Source organism: Zootoca vivipara, chromosome 1, assembly GCF_965207765.1.
Source record: "Zootoca vivipara chromosome 1, rZooViv2.hap1.1, whole genome shotgun sequence".
Taxonomy (NCBI): Eukaryota; Metazoa; Chordata; class Lepidosauria; order Squamata; family Lacertidae; genus Zootoca; species Zootoca vivipara.
In genome coordinates, this window is record NC_142582.1 from 32,273,189 (window position 1) to 32,290,292 (window position 17,104).

The 17,104-nt window shown below is 41.4% G+C and overlaps 1 protein-coding gene across 50 annotated transcripts in view; it reads left to right on the forward strand.

Annotated features, from left to right (window-relative positions):
* NEB (nebulin) overlaps positions 1 to 17,104 on the forward strand; it is a 165,676-nt gene that overhangs the window by 51,160 nt on the left and 97,412 nt on the right. For all 50 annotated transcript variants that reach the window (XM_088661312.1, XM_060279713.2, XM_060279733.2 and 47 more), the window contains 18 exons: positions 394 to 600; positions 2,649 to 2,753; positions 4,372 to 4,479; positions 4,906 to 5,217; positions 5,348 to 5,554; positions 5,891 to 5,995; positions 7,033 to 7,140; positions 8,150 to 8,461; positions 9,096 to 9,299; positions 10,266 to 10,370; positions 10,468 to 10,575; positions 11,740 to 12,051; positions 12,654 to 12,857; positions 13,589 to 13,693; positions 13,797 to 13,904; positions 14,453 to 14,764; positions 15,758 to 15,961; positions 16,906 to 17,010. In XM_088661312.1, coding sequence (XP_088517438.1) covers positions 394 to 600; positions 2,649 to 2,753; positions 4,372 to 4,479; positions 4,906 to 5,217; positions 5,348 to 5,554; positions 5,891 to 5,995; positions 7,033 to 7,140; positions 8,150 to 8,461; positions 9,096 to 9,299; positions 10,266 to 10,370; positions 10,468 to 10,575; positions 11,740 to 12,051; positions 12,654 to 12,857; positions 13,589 to 13,693; positions 13,797 to 13,904; positions 14,453 to 14,764; positions 15,758 to 15,961; positions 16,906 to 17,010 — 3,231 coding nt within the window. The remainder of the gene's footprint in view (positions 1 to 393; positions 601 to 2,648; positions 2,754 to 4,371; positions 4,480 to 4,905; positions 5,218 to 5,347; positions 5,555 to 5,890; positions 5,996 to 7,032; positions 7,141 to 8,149; positions 8,462 to 9,095; positions 9,300 to 10,265; positions 10,371 to 10,467; positions 10,576 to 11,739; positions 12,052 to 12,653; positions 12,858 to 13,588; positions 13,694 to 13,796; positions 13,905 to 14,452; positions 14,765 to 15,757; positions 15,962 to 16,905; positions 17,011 to 17,104) is intronic.

A 17,104-nucleotide genomic window follows, 5' to 3' on the forward strand; every position in this document is an offset into this window, starting at 1 on the left:
AAGAAAACATTTAATAAAAATATTTTTTAAAAAAGTAAATGTAAATGTTTACATGTTCCTATAATCATGCATAGCAGTGTAGTCTCAGACTGAAGAAGACGGCTATGTAAACAATTTTGTGGTGATAATTTTGAAAGCAACAATACAGCACAATATTGGTTTGCATTTTAAAGTTTTGAAGTGCTTACAAAAGAAGCAGGCTAAATATGAAGCCGCTATCCTGAAAAGGTACAACTTAGCTGATTAGTACAAATAAACCACGGCAAAATGTGACAGATTTCTTTTCCTGCTGAGGCAGTGCGTGCAATTTTTGCAAGTAAACACTGCTGCATTAAAAATAAACTAGCAGTGTATATAACATTTCTCACCTGTTTAATTTAATTTTGTCTCCAGAACCAGTACAAGGCAGACTACGATGAGTTCATGAAGGGGGTTGGATGGATTCCATTAGGATCTTTAGAAGCCGAGAAGAACAAGAAAGCCATGGAGATTGTCAGTGAGACGAAATACAGGCAGCATCCAGACAAATTCAAGTATTCTATCAAGATGGATTCTATGCCCATGGTCCTGGCTACACAAAACGCAAAGACCATGGACGGGGTAAGCAAATAAGCCTAGCACAGGAAACCGGCTGCTGAGCAGAAACTTGTCCTGCAATTTCACAAACAAATTAGCCCCACCAACTAATCTGTGACTTGTTGACTTAATCGAGAACTGGAAACACACAGAAGTTAAAATTCATAAATGCATGATGATAGGACAGTTCTGCAGGAGGTAAACTTTCCTACTTTGCTGATTTTATAATATTGCATAAATTACGGAGTAATACTTATAGGCCACCCCCCTCAATTTCATTATTCATTTTACAATATTTCCTGATCAACAAGTTGTTACTAATAATGACATTGCTTTGATATAGTAAGACTTACTGGTGTGGTCAGGGTTGAATTGGTTTGTGTTCTTCCACCACCTCTCCTTTCTTTGATTTCTGTGTCATTTTTTCGCACGCTAAAACTGCTCTATGTATGTGGCAGTTTAGGGTGCCTGTTTCTCTCCTCGTGACAAGATGAATTTATCTATTACCCTACTCTAAGATCAGTATGCCCCTGGGTCATGTGAGATCACACCCAAGCCTAAATTTCACGTGTCTCTTTTCAAAGGAGGTTTGCCAACATTACGAGGCAAAACATTTACAAAAGAGTCTCTGCTGGTTGGTCTTCTTGTTCCAAGGCGTTACAGAAAAGTAGCAATAGTTAACTAATTATTTGGTTTCCCTGGATAATATTTTTCCGTGGAATTGTGTTTTTTATAGAGTTGCTCCAGATCAACAAACAGGTTGCACATGCTTGCTGTTTGCTTTGTGATTCCACAAGTTGCATGTGAAGACCTTTAAACCTCCCCCTTAAATAAATTCAGACAAGACTCAAATTTTGGTTTTGGTTTTTGGCAGAATGTACACCACAACTTTATTGATTACAGCAAGTGAGTGGTTACATAGGCTCTGGTTCGACTAGCTCCCTGCACCGTTCCAGGTAGTGCTGACCCAGGGCACCACCATAGGTCAGCCTAGGGTGAACACCCGGATAGGCAGAAAGCTGGGAACAGGCTATGTCCATCACCCAGATGTCCCCCTGGACTCAGGCACGGGTACAACCCCCTCTCAGGGGTTGACCAAACCATTTGAGTCCCTGGATTCCTTTAATGGAATACCCTTCACATAGGGATGGCGAGAGTGTTCCCCCATCCCTATCACCTATCCGCAACCTTACAAGTCGTGATGATTTGCTACGCAGCAGGCGAAACCCAAATGGCACCAGCCAATCTGCCAAGTGGGGAAAATTCCTGCGGTGCCCCTGTCCAACGACAGACGACACACAGAGGTATAGCAAGGTCAAGCGCAAGACCCTAAAAGTAGGGAGAGGTGGGTGGGTGTTCCGATGCACAGACCAAAGCGGAAGCTCTGGGTCACATGCATGGGTATATATAGGTCCCTCGATCCATTTAGACAGTGTCCCATTGGCCTGATTGAGCCCTGCATCGAGGGACCTACCAATCGGGTATTGTGGCTATCCAATCGTACCCACCCACAACACAGGGTTTGGTTGCCAGGTCTCACCGTAACATCTCTTTAAGGGAGGACTCAATAAACAAAATGAAGCCTGATTTATGCTGGCTTGTGCTGTCAGAATCTAAAGTTTTAGGCAGGACATGGAACACTAGGCTTAACCAGCCTGAAAATTGTCCTGTGCATTTTTTAAAATTAAGAATTGGTTAGCTAATAGATTTTTAAAACTTGTAATCTAAAAAGGTGTCTCCAGTTATTCAGGTAGCAGGGTTGTTTTTAAATATATATATAAATTGGATCCCAACCAAGGGTGATATTCAGCTAAGTCAAGTGAAACCAATGGATTTAAGTAACTTAAATCCACTGATTTAATGGGTCTACTCTGAGTATGATTAATATTTGATATCCCCTTGTTAGTTGGGCAAGGCCCATTAATTTTAGATATTCTAGACATTTATTTAGTGGCAGCTTTTTCAAATGTGTAGCAAAGCAAAAGGGTCTAATGCATCTCCTATTAGAGGAAAATAAACAATTGTAAGTGATTTTTAGAGGTGGTGATATAAGTTTTGCTTTGCCTTTACAGCACCTTTACAAAAAGGACTGGGAAGCAGACAAGATCAAGATTAACATCACTCCGGATATCCCTGAGCTTATTTTGGCAAAAGTCAATGCATTCAACATCAGCAATGTAAGTATGAGGGCTAGGTAGATCGTTGGGGTTGTATTCTGCTTTCGTGTAGTGCTAAAGATAAAAAGGTAAAGGGACCCCTGACCATTAGGTCCAGTCGTGACCGACTCTGGGGTTGCGCGCTCATCTCGCATTGTTGGCCGAGGGAGCCGGCGTATAGCTTCCAGGTCATGTGGCCAGCATGACAAAGCCGCTTCTGGCAAACCAGAGCAACTGCTAATGAGGTGATTAGCTTGCATAAAGAGCTATTACCTTCGGGGTATAGTCCTGCATTATGATTCCCCATTGACACAGTTTATTAGAGTATTTATAGCCCACCTTTAATTTCATTTTTCCAAACAACTTTAAAAAACAACACATAAAGTAAAATCACTATAATAAAAAATACAGTTGACAAGACCACTAAATGGAGACAGCAGAACAAACAGTAAAAAGAAGCCTGCAGATAAAATAAAAGTCAAATGACTATTCACTAAAAGCCTGAGTGAACAGAAAAGGCATATCCTGTCATCTGAAGCTCATTAAAGAGGGTACGATGTGAGTGAAGCCAGGGCATCACTTCAGGAATTGCCCTTTCTATGCCTATATATGGAGTAACCGGGTGTGGAACTGAACCTTTGTAAATAAAGCAAGCAGAATTATGGTGGTCAATTATGGCTTGCAATAATTTTGTAGATCCAAAGAGTTTGGGCTCCTCTTGAAGAGACTCTCACAACTATGCGCTGATCCAGAAATCCAGTCCTTGACTACAATGGATGTGGAAATACACTGGAATTGATGAAAAATGTATTTGAGTTCTTAGGAATGGATGCACCAAGAGCCACATAAGAAACATTGTCTAATACGATAGGTTCATTATTGCAGAGCAGTGCTTTCTTAAAGTCTTTTCCAGATCGTTTCTGATATGTGGTCAAGGTAAAAAAAAATAACAAAAAGCAAAGGTAGCCATGTTGGTTCATAAGAAAGATGCCAAAACCCACAGTGGAGCAATCCCTTTCTTAAGCCAACCAAAACGTCATAAAGCAGTTTACAAACATTTATGTTCTCCATAACTCCTTCAGAGGTTTTGAACTACAACTTGGATGTTAGTCTAAAACATCCGATGAGCAGAAGGTTGTGGGATGGTGGTGCCAGATGATAAAAAAGCAAGGGAGAGAAGGGGGAGAGAAATGGTTTGTTGATGTTGAAGCCATGGAGTCACTTAGTCACAACATTATGGTTCAATGTGGGATAAGGTAGCAGGCAATCAAACGAGGCTCTGCTAGGTGCTATGCAGTTTTCATACAGCACTGCAGGTTGCTGAGAAGAAGAAACATACAATGGTTGACCCCCCTATTTTTGAAAAATATAAAATCTGGCTGCTAACCCAGTCCTGGCTCCATCATTAGGTGAAATATGCAGGATCCTTGGTAGGTGGAAAGCATGAATAAAGAGAAACTAAATTTTCTGTTAGCCCGAACTGGAGATTTAATTTTAGGTGTAATGCTAGGTAGAAAAAAAGGCAATGAAAGCCCAAAAAGGTCAATGAAAGCTTTACTTAGCAGTTGGATAGAATGTTCTCTCCATACAAAAGCATGCACTGCAAAGCCTTCATTATTTTGTTTCTTTGAATACACAGAAAATGTACAGACTTTCCATGGAAGAAGATAAGAAGAAGGGATATGATTTGAGGGCTGATGCAATCTCCATTAAAGCTGCTAAGGCTTCCCGAGACATTGCCAGTGATGTAAGTTTTTAAGGCCAAAATATTTAAAATTAGGCTACTCTAAAAGCTGAAGCTCATACATTGCATCAGATCCAAAGCTTTTGTGAGCAGAAAAACTGTTCCCACTGACCCAATGGGTCTGGAGTCCCACTTTGTCCTACGCCACTGAAAATCTGCTCTAGAAGGTTTGGGTCCTCTCCAGAACAACAGGGGAGGTGGTGCTGGGGAGTACAGTGTGGGGAGCTTATACAAAGACAGCCTTATTTGGGACAAAATGGTGAGACACCTTTGGATCTGACCCACTGTCATATTTTATTAGTTTTTAAGTTGAACCTCATGTACCCTTTTGATTTCATTATCACAGATGAAGAAATGTTTGTATTTCTAACCTTCCTGACATTAAATTTTACTTCCTTGCTTATGTTCTGTTTGTCTTCTTCTGTGCAGTACAAATACAAACTGGGATATGAAATGGATAAGGGCAAGCTTGTTGGCTTCCGCAGCCTCCAAGATGACCCAAAGCTTGTTCATTTCATGCAAGTAGCTAAGATGCAGTCGGATCGCGAGTACAAGAAAGCCTACGAAACCAGCAAGACCAAGTACCACACCCCGGGCGATACTTTCAGCGTCATGGCTGCCAAGGAAGCTCAAGCAAATATCACCAACACCAACTACAAAAAGCTCCTCCACAAATATATCCTCCTGCCAGATGCCATTAATGTAGAACTGGCAAGAAACATGAACCGGATTCAAAGCAATGTAAGACCTTGCATTCTCTTTTCACGACCAGCCAGTGGCTATATTTCTCATGTGTTTATGCAGATGGTTTATGTTGCTGCAACCAAGAGCTGCTCAACTTTGGCTGTGTGTTATTCTCTCCTACCTGCAGCATGAATACAAACAAGATTACAACGAATGGTACAAAGGACTTGGTTGGAGTCCTGCTGGGTCACTGGATGTTGAAAAGTGTAAGAAAGCCACTGAAATTGCAAGTGATTCGAAGTACCGCCAGCATCCAAGCCATTTCCCATTTAAGAAGCTGATGGACTCAATGGACATGGAACTTGCGAAACACAATGCTGGTGTCATGAATAAGGTGACTGTCATTACCCAATGTGAAAAGAATCTGTCTTGTTTGGACCAATTGGGTACATTTGGAATTTTGAGAGGGTGCTGTTAGTGCCAGTCACAAAATGGCTGATGTAGGGACATGGCATAACAAAATGTCTGCCCTGGTGTTTAGCATAATACAAAATGGCCACTGCTGAGTGTATGGCATAAAACAAAATGGCTGCTGTGAGGTGTGACATCATACCAAATGACTACTATATCTAAAAGTGTAAAAAAAAAACTTTAAAATTAGTATGGCAACATTACTGCATGTATAAATGGACAATTGCATTGATTTATTTTGTTTTATTTTCCCTAATAGCATTCATATATAGATGCATGGGAGAAGGATAAGACGAAGATTCACGTGATGCCAGATACACCTGACATTATGCAGGCCAAAGCAAACAAGTACAATTACAGCCAGGTATAGAAATATGTAACAATGCGTTGTGTTGGTTAATATACTATTCGTATGCAAATTCTCTGGCTCAGATATATTTTGTTAGCTGTTCCAATTGTATTTGACATTCACCTGAAGTGAAATTTGAACCAAGTGCTTCATGTCAGACCAAACATGAGGAGTTTTGAAGCAAGCCTAGATTAGTGGTCACACTAGTGAAATTTCTCAGGGCTATCTGCACCCCTCTGTATTGTCACCACATTTTATCTAAAGCGACATTTTAAGGGAATTTCAGAACCTTCCTGCCCCCCTTTGAATGAACAACAGGGAAAGCAAAGAGTTGGGGAAACACTAACAGAATTTCTCAAGGGGTCTCTGAACATAACGAGATTGTCACCAGATTTCACCTCAAATGAAATCTGAAGAAAATTTTAGGATTTCTCCTTGGGCAATACTAGAATGAGTTGAAACAGGTGGTGATATGCCTTTTTTAAAAAAATGCCTCTCCTCCCTGTGAAAAGCAACTCCTGTTTCAGCAATAGCCTTTTGAAAAAGAAAAAGCCGGGGCTGCAAAAATTAGGGCTGCAATGTTTACCCATTTTTGTGGCATTGTGACATCTCCCTAGCTTCATGATCCCTGCTTGGCAGGATCATATAGCCAGCAAGACTCCTTTTTGCGGTGTTGAGGGATGCGGGGTGTGTGTGTGTGCCCAAACATCTGCCAGCTGAGGCAATAAAGATTGGGAGTGAGCCACTGTGAAAAAGGCTTAGGAGCATCTTTTGAAGAGTATTTCAAGGGGCTCAATCATTCACACACACACACCCTTTTTTTTTGCAACAAAAATGTTCGCTCATGAAATTTAATTCTGGCCTAGCTATAATAGCGCAGGAGTTTTGAGGGAAGCTAAGACCTATTTGGTGTTCCTTGTGCAATTTCTTAACTGTTCCACGCTCAAATATTCCAAAAACATATTCTTATATATTCTTTTTCCAGTGGAAGAAATGCCTGTTATGTTTTGAGTTGTTGTTGTTTTTGTTGCTCTTCTTGCTTTCCATATTAGAAACTGTATAAACTTGGATGGGAAGAATTGTTGAAGAAAGGTTATGACCTCACCGCTGAAGCAATCTCAGTGAAATCTGCAAAAGCATCGAGGGACATCGCTAGTGATGTAAGTAGTACTGTAGTACACCTTTGATGCATTCAGTCACGTTCTCTATGACTCAGTCATGTAAATGGTTTTCAGGGCCAGAGCTTGTTGCATTCCATCGAACTTCACCCTCGCATCACTCTTCCAGGTACCCTGCCAACTGGGTGAATGCAAAGTACTTTCTCCCTCACCTCTGAGGTGCCGTGTTGTGTATACCAGCAGACCAGCCAAAGCACCTATGGTTCCCTTGTAGAATAATAGATGTCCTTCCGTATGATTTCTCCAAGGTCCCCTATGAAGAAAAAGTCTTATCACTGCCCCTCATGTAGTTATCAAGCAATTTTTAATGAAGGCAGGCTATTGGTGGTGGAATCTAAAAGGTAAAGGGATCCCTGACCATTAGGTCCAATCATGACCGACTCTGGGGTTGCGGCGCTCATCTCGCGTTATTGGCCGAAGGAGCCGGCGTACAGCTTCCAGGTCATGTGGCCAGCATGACAAGGCCGCTTCTGGCGAACCAGAGCAGCGCACGTAAACGCCGTTTACCTTCCCGCCAGAGCGGTACCTATTTATCTACTTGCACTTTGACGTGTGCTTTTGAACTGCTAGGTGGGCAGGAGCTGGGACCGAGCAACGGGAGCTCATCCTATCACAGGGATTCGAACCACTGAGGTTCTGATCAGCAGGCCCTAGGCTCTGTGGTTTAACCCACAGCGCCACCTGTGGAATCTAGTTTTCACCAAAACATGCCAGGCTGGGAGTGTAGTGCTGCCACTGTGCTGATTTTTGGGGGGGCCTGTTTCCAGAGCAGCCTTATGGCATGTCTACTGACAAGTAGGGCCCCCTTGAGTTCAAGGGGGGGCTTGCTCCCAAGTGAATGAGCGACCTGCTTTGCTTTTGAATCAGCAGCAACCACAAAAGGCCACATTTGCAAACAGTTCTGACATGGCGCCTCCATTGGGATAGATCTGCTAACGATTCCGGATTTTGTCGTTCCTGTCTTTGCAACAAACTTTGTTTGTGATTTCAGTACAAGTACAAAGAAGGTTACCGCAAGCAACAGGGGCATCACATTGGAGCACGCAGCATACAGGACGACCCCAAACTTGTGCATTCTATGAATGTAGCCAAGATGCAGAGCGAAAGAGAATACAAGAAAGACTTTGAAAAATCGAAGACCAGGTATTCCAGCCCCGTGGATATGCTTGGAGTCTTACTGGCAAAGAATTGCCAGAAGCTGGTCAGCGATGTCGATTACCGCCATTTTCTGCACCAGTGGACATGTCTCCCGGACCAAAATGATGTCATCCATGCTAAGAAAGTATATGAATTACAAAGTGATGTAAGTCGTATTTATAAACCATATCTTGCTTTGGGGGATCAGAAATGATATTTGTTTGTGAAGGCAGATTTCAAGGCTCCTCCAGCCTCTTACCTACCCTAATGCTGGTAGGTCCCTGCTTACGTCCTTCATTCTCCCTGACATCTTATTGCTCTTGTTCATCCTCGTTTTTGCTATTTCTGGAATATGTTCCCAATCTTTTCTGATACCCAGCTTGCTTAATCTCTTAATTCGTTTTTTGTCAAACTTCTTTTCTGAGTTTTAAGGTGCCTTAAAAACAATGTCTCCCTTGCCTCCCCTCCTGCACTAGTCTTCTCAGTGTGTACATTTTTGGCCATGTTCTTGGCCATACTTACTTGCTTTTCAAACTTTGCAGAACTTTGTATGCTTTATTTGTATGCTTTATTTAAATAACAAGCCAAATGATAGAGGTACCTAAGGAAACCCAGCCAGATGGGCAGGCTATAAATAAATAAATACAATTATTATTAATAAAATTATTATTATTATTATTTATTTATTTATTTATTATTAACATATGTCGGGGGAATAGGAATAGGACCAAAAGTTAAAATCCTCTTCAGTGTTATTTGCAATACCAAATGGATCTCATATATGTTTTCTTCCTTGCTAGAATGCATACAAAACAGATCTTGAGTGGCTGAAAGGCATTGGATGGAACTCATACGGATCTCTAGAATCGGAAAAGAACAAGAAGGCTTCTGAAATTCTAAGTGAAAAGAAATATCGCCAGCCTCCAGACACCGTTAAATTCACAAGTATCCCTGATTCAATGGAGGTGGTTTTGGCAAAGGAAAATGCCAAGCATAGGAGCGATGTAAGTATTCTCAGCACAAGTATGTGCTGCTCTCGAGGAGCAGGTGTCAGCAGCGGGAATATCGGCTGTGAATGGTAGTGGGGAGGAGTGAGCGAGCGAGTGAGTCGTGCGCTGTAGCATAATTAACTGCTTTACAGCACATCCAATGCATGTCTACTCGGACATAAGTCCCCACTGTATTTAACTGGGCTCTCTGGGGAGCATGTTCAGGACTGCAGCCTTAATTAGTTCAAGAGTACATTCCTTTTTTGCTTGGAGTTGGCTTCAGGTGAACATGCAAAGGATTCTGTAGCAATTTTGATCAGTGCATTTTTATTTTCAGTTTGATGAATTTGGTATAAAAATGGAAATTCAGTTTCTGGACCTAGGGATTTATTTAGGAAAATGATAGGGTTCCCCCCCCCCGTAAGCATATCCTGTGAAGGAGGATATAATTACATTTGTTTGGTACTGAGCAACTCTCATCTCCCGATTCTCCCCACAACAAGGCACCAGCAGGGGTGCCAACTTGGATAAAATATTGTTGGGGGCGGGGGGAGGTAAGCCCCGCCCCTGATAATCGCATGATGCAATGTACACACACACACACCATTTGAATGGCAATGTCCATCATCTTTGGGGGCCCTAGCCCTCCAAATATTTTATTGGGGGATGGCAGCGGCGGACAAAGGGACCTCAGCCCTAGGAGTTGGCTCCTATGTGCACCAGGTATTCAGCAATGTCTCAAGGTGCATGGTAGCACAATACCTGCCAGCACAAGTCCTGCACAGTCTCTTTCGCAAGGTTTTGCACAACATGCCACAGAACGCCTTCCACTTGGGCAATGGCCTGCCCAACATTTCACATTGGCTTGATGTACTTTTGTACTGTGCTGAAGTTGGTGTTTGTTCTTACTGGCCCATTATTATTATTATTATTATTATTATTATTATTATTATTATTATTCACTCTTTCCATTCTTTCTAGAAACTTTATAGAGAAGCATGGGATAAGGACAAGACTCAGATCCACATCATGCCTGACACTCCTGAGATTATCCTGTCCAGAGCCAACTTAATTAACACGAGTGATGTAAGTATGATGCTGGATAGCACAAGAGGATGCTTGAACTGTCTGTTTTCTTGTTGGGCTTCCACAGTGATTAACTTTCTGATGGTTCTCTCATTAGAAACTCTACAAGTTAGGATTTGAAGAATTGATAAGGAAAGGCTATGACCTTCCACTCGATGCCATATCAATCAAGGCTGCAAAAGCATCTAGAGATATTGCCAGTGAAGTAAGTATTTCATTCCACTGGTTAACAGCAAAATGGCAATGCTGCTTATTAAATCTTTGATTCAGCACATTGTTAACGTTGTGAACTATCTAAGGGATGTGTGTGTATATACATTTAGTTATGCATATGTGCACTCACTGATTTTCTTTTTATTATATTTATCAACTAAACCTTAAGGGGGGGAATTGTTTTGAAGTTTCTCAAAAAATAAATGCAGTGCTTTGTATAATCATTAAAATAGCTGAGATGAATGAATTTTGATTTGAAAAGTGTCAGCTTTTGAACACATATAAATATGAATGTAAATCAAAGCCTGGCTTCAGCTTCTCTCTTATTTCTCTTTTGTAAATTGGAATGCTATCTTGAATCAACATTCATGATATGATAAGTTCCCTTGATGAATAAAAAATAAGTCCTAATAGTGAGCAATTCAAAGCTCCTTCCAGCTCTGAGCCAGTCTGTAGGAGAAATAGGAAGAGGCAGAAGTGCTGCTGTGCTGGCAGATTGGTAGAAGGAACTCCATGTTAAGTTATTGTATTAATGGTTTAATAAATACTTTGTTTATTGGTGGGGCAATCTTATATACCTGGGAGGAGATCTGCCACATCCATAGCCCTATTGGCTCAGTGGGATGGGTTGGCAGCATTTTCATCCTTTTGTTTGTTTTTTACCTTCCCACCCCCAGTTGCAGATAATGGAAAGCTATTAACTTTACCAGCTCCAGGGCTGGCGTAGCTTAGAGAGCCTTTTTTGTGTGTATCAGGATAGCAATGATGGCTTAGGTTCCTGCACATCCAAGCCTGTCCCTGACGCACCCCTGGAATAGTCCACTTTGAGTCTTGCAAATGTACCCAGGATCTTCTGAGGTAGAATTGCCATTTTGGTTCAGACAGGCAAACCTTAACACAGAAGGATGGTTAAATTCTGCTTAATGTTTTACAATACTACAATCACACGATATTGCTTTGATTCCATAAACTCTTAAATGACTGTTGGTCATGCCCAACCATTTGAGCTGAAACGCCTGATTATATAAGTTAGGATGTCCTGATCAAATCAAGTTTTGGAGGGATGATCATTTGATAAGGCCTTTATAAATAGTCGAGCATCTCTTAATGTAATTAGAGCGAGAAGTTAGTGAAAATAATTTTCTCTTTCCCACAGTACAAGTACAAAGTTGGATATCGCAAGCAGCTCGGCCACCATGTTGGAGCACGCAGCATACAGGACGACCCCAAACTTGTGCATTCTATGAATGTAGCCAAGATGCAGAGCGAAAGAGAATACAAGAAAGACTTTGAAAAATCGAAGACCAGGTATTCCAGCCCCGTGGATATGCTTGGAGTCTTACTGGCAAAGAATTGCCAGAAGCTGGTCAGCGATGTCGATTACCGTCATTATCTGCACCAATGGACATGCCTGCCAGATCAGAATGATGTTGTGCATGCCAGGAAAACATATGATCTTCAGAGCGATGTAAGTATCTTCTTTTTTCTTAAAGGCTTTTAAGCATGAGACTATCCCAGGCCTGGTGGATTTTATCCACAATTCCTTTTGGGGGTAAAACCTGTCTAAACAGCAAATAATGATAATTGTGCCTGGATCTTAGAGCAAAACAGTGAGACCAGAGTAATGGGTCAAATGAGGGAACATATTATTCATAAGTCAGAAGAGTGGGAAGCTAACTTCAACCTTGAGGGAGCCAAGACCTGCCTGTTCCAAGGGGTATGCCAAGTCAGAGCCCAAAGCCTAGGTCCCACCTTATGGTGAGCAAGAAAGTGGTCCCAACTCATCCCCTTCAGGATTGGTAGTAGATGGTTCTATTGGGCTGCCCTGCTCATCAACCTAATAGCTGCATTCTATTTAGATTGCATGCATGTTACATATTAAAACCTAGCAAGATTAATAAGAAGCTGAAAAATGTTATTGTTTGTTCAATCTGTGCTAACAGAAGTTGACAGTATAGGAATAGTCTCTTTAGTTGATGTGGATTATAATTTGTGAAGGCAAAAATCCTCAGTTGTAATTGAAGGTTTTAATGGAACTATTGCCCTCCCTGCTTGTTTATTTTCAAACAGAATATGTATAAAGCAGATCTTGAATGGCTAAAGGGCATCGGCTGGACTCCAAGTGGTTCCCTGGAAGCTGAGAAGAATAAGAGAGCCTCCCAGATCTTGAGTGACCATATCTACAGACAGCATCCTGACAAATTGAAATTCACAAGTCCCATTGACTCTATGCCTATGGCTTTGGCAAAGCATAATTCTGAAATTATGGACCATGTAAGTTTCATTCATGCCCCTTTCCTTAAAACCCAGATCAGCAAATATATCAAGAAATCGTATATTCTGGCTGGTTTAGCAATGCTACGACTGGGAATATGCAGGCTCTGATTGATCACTTTGAGAATTTGCCTAGTGATTTTATCATTTTAACTATTTTCCTCCATGATGGTTGTGTGACCCTAATTAACTAATTAAGAGTTTCGTTTTTGTGCCAAGGAGGCACATTCCATTCATATTTTCACACCCTGGCAGTAACCATTTTGTAGCGAAGTGATGGTTTTCATACATGTTGGATCAGGGCCATTTCCAGAAAGTAGTTATGGGGAGGGCATTGTTTGACAATATGAGTGCCCCCCCCCCACATGTTATTTAATATCTATCAGAAATATTCAGACCTGTCACCAGGAGATTTGAAGTGAAATACCACTAATATGTGGGATGTACCCAGCAATCTCTTTCTGTTCCATCTGAAGCATCAGAGGAGATTGACTGGTGCTTGGAGATGGTGGAAGACCTGACCGCAGTACTCCATGCTCTGGTAACTTCCAGTCTGGAGTATTGTGATGTGCTCTATACGGGCATGAGCACAAATTGGAAACTCCAACTGTTTTATCTGTTTTATGACTACGATGTTATGTTGAAGGACTTCTGATAAATGTTAGAAGCAAACAACTTGCCATCCTTGGTAGCTGCTGCCTTCATCAAATAATTTATTTACTGGTTTTCAGCGCAAGTATATTGATGCCTGGAACAAGGATAAAACCACCATTCATATTATGCCAGATACTCCTGAAATTATACTGTCGCAGCAGAACAAGATCAACTATAGCGATGTAAGTAAAAAAAAATATTAAAAATCTTTGGCAGAGAACCAGTTTAGAAGAAATACAAGTGCCCTGTTTTTAAACACACGATCACTTTTTGCCATTCTTTTAGAAATTATACAAACTTTCGTTGGAAGAGGCCAGGAGAAAGGGTTATGATCTTCGTGTAGATGCAATTCCAATCAAGGCCGCTAAAGCTTCAAGAGACATCGCAAGCGATGTAAGTAGTCCTGTTCATGGGTTGTCAGATGTGTTATATAATAGGAATTGCATCTTCCCAACCACCTTCCCTTAATAGTAAATAGTCCCAAATAGGCTAAATAGTCCCCCCTATGTTACTGATATTTTCAGTTATCATAAATAGGAATAATCATTGAATACGTAAGTTTTCGTAGGTGCCCACATATGTTGATGGCAGAATCCAAAATGTGCCTCAGTCCTTCCAATAAAATAGTTTCACTTAGATCCCAGTATGTGGCACCCACATGTGGTAAGCTAGCGGGTATATGAAACTTTACCTGTCTTCCAACCCAGATATACCAGGAAGCCTACACCTAGGTTTGGTTCATGCTCACATTTCCCCCCTGTTTTTTTTTTTAAAGCTGTCCCTTTCTGAAAGGGAAAAAAACACAGAATGAGAGGTCTGTTTTTTAATACATTCATGAATCATATTCGGTATAAGTGCAGAAACAAAGAAATTGCCTGACAACAAGCAGTCTTCTGGGTAGATGATTTATAGTATGCACATATGTTTCTTCCCTGCACCAGTACAAATACAAAGAAGGCTACCGCAAGCAAGTTGGCCACCACATTGGAGCACGCAGTGTTCAAGACGACCCAAAACTTGTGCATTCTATGAATGTAGCCAAAATGCAGAGTGAGAGGTTGTATAAGAAGGACTTTGAGAACTGGAAGACCAAATATACCACCCCTGTGGATATGCTGGAGGTCTTGCACGCTAAGAATTGCCAAAAACTGGTCAGTGATGTCGATTACCGTCATTATTTGCACCAGTGGACGTGCCTTCCAGATCAGAGTGATGTTGTGCATGCCAGGAAAACATATGATCTTCAGAGCGATGTAAGTATCTTTATAAGAAAAAGCATTTTAAACATTAGATTATCCCAGGGCCAGCGGATTTGAACGACCATTTTCTGTGTGAAGAAAGCCTTTCCTTAAACAGCCGGCAATTATAATTGCGACGGGATCTCGAAACAAAGATTGAAAACTGTCCAGAGGTCCAGAACACCTTTCTGTGGGATGTACATTTGGCTTTCTGCTGAAGTTTGCTCCGCAAAGGGGGAACCACTACCAAGGAAGCCCTGAGACTGGGCAGCACCAACAGTTTAGCACCCACCGAAGGCAGAACCAGCAGGGAATCCCCTGCCAGTTATAGGACCCGAGATTGTTCAAATGAGGGAAGTGCTCCTTTAGGTACTTGGGTCTCAAGCCATTTGGGCTTTGTATGTTAGTACAAACCCCTTGAATAGGGCCCAGCAGCTCATTGGCAGCCAGCGACGTGCCTTCAGGATTGATGAAAGATGGGTCGATTGGGCTGCCCCAATCATCAGCCTAATACAGTGGTACCTCGCTAGACGAATGCCTCACAAGACAAAAAACTTGCTTTCATTTTGCGATTTCAATGGAGACTCGCAAGACAAAGTTTCCTATGGTGCACTTCGCAAGACGAATTTTTTCGTCCCATAGGATGCCTCGCAAGATGATTTCCCCCCGTCTTGCGAGGCAGCCTATGGGAAACCGCACTTCAATGCGTTTCTATGGGAGCCGCTTCGCAAAACGAATTTTTCGCTATACGAAGCGACTCGCAGGACGAATTAAATTCGTCTTGCAAGGCACCACTGCAGCTGCATTCTGTTTAGATAGTATGCATGTTATATATTAAAAGAGTTTTTAAAAGTTATTGTTTGTTCAATCTGTGCTAACACAAATGGTCAGTGTAACAATAGTCTCTTTAGTTTATGTGGATTATAAATTATGAAGGCAAAAATCCTCAATTGTAATGGAAGGTTTTAATGGAACTATTGTCCTCCCTGCTTGTTTCTTTTCAAACAGAATTTGTATAAAGCAGATCTTGAATGGCTAAAGGGCATCGGCTGGACTCCAAGTGGTTCCTTGGAAGCTGAGAAGAATAAGAGAGCCTCCCAGATCTTGAGTGACCATATCTACAGACAGCATCCTGACAAATTGAAATTCACAAGTCCCATTGACTCTATGCCTATGGCTTTGGCAAAGCATAATTCTGAAATTATGGACCATGTGAGTTTCATTCATGCCCCTTTCCTTAAAACCCATATGAGCAAATATATAAAGAAATCTGGTTAGTTTAGCAATGCTGCGACTGGGAATATGCAGGCTCTGATCACTCTTGGGAATGTGCCTAGTGGTTTTATAAAGATAACTACTTTTCTCCATGTTTGTTTTCTGACTCTAATTAACTAATTAAGAGTTTAACTTTTTGTGCAGAGGAGGCACATTGCATTCATTCTTATTTTCATACCCTGGCAGCAACCATTTTGTAACAAAGCTGATGGTTTTCATACTGGTTGAATCAGAGCCACTTCCAGAAAGTGGATATGGTGGGCTTTGTTTGGCACCATGAGCATTTTCCCCGTCTTGTTATTTAATATATATCTGCAGACAGTTGGGACCCCTCTCAACAGGAGATTTGGAGTGAAATAGCACTAATATGTGGATGGCACCAAGCTATTGCTCTGTGTTCCATCTGGAGCACACGAGGAGATTGAAGTGCTAGTCTGGTGCTTGGAGGTGGTAATGGATTAGATGCTGGTCAATAAATTGTAGTGGAACCAGGAAAAGATGGGTGTGTGTTCAAAGTTCCTCTGGAAAGGAGCAGGTGCAAGCATTGGGATGTTCTGGACCCGTCTCTGTCAGTGGAGCCCCAAGCAGCCTCAGTGCCTAGTTCATTTACATCTACAGCTGGTATGCCAACTACAGAGAAGACTTGGCCAAAGTACTCCATGCTCTGGTTTGATTTGATTGCTGCAATGTTTTCTATGTGGGGCTGCCCTTGGAGGCAATTTGGAAACTTCAATGGTTTTATCAGTTTCATGATTGCGTAGGGCTTCTAAGAGATTTTAGAAACAAACAAACGAATGAATGAATTACCATTGTTGGCAGCTGCTACTACCTTTATCAAATAATTTATTTACCTTTTTTTTTACTATTTACTATTTTTTTAGCGCAAGTATATTGATGCATGGAATAAGGATAAAACCACCATTCACATTATGCCAGATACTCCTGAAATTATACTGTCACAGCAGAACAAGATCAACTATAGTGATGTAAGTAAATTTCTTTAAAATCTTTGGTAGAAAACCAGTTGAGAATAAAAACAAGTGCTCTATTTTTAAACATTAAACCAATATTTGCCATACT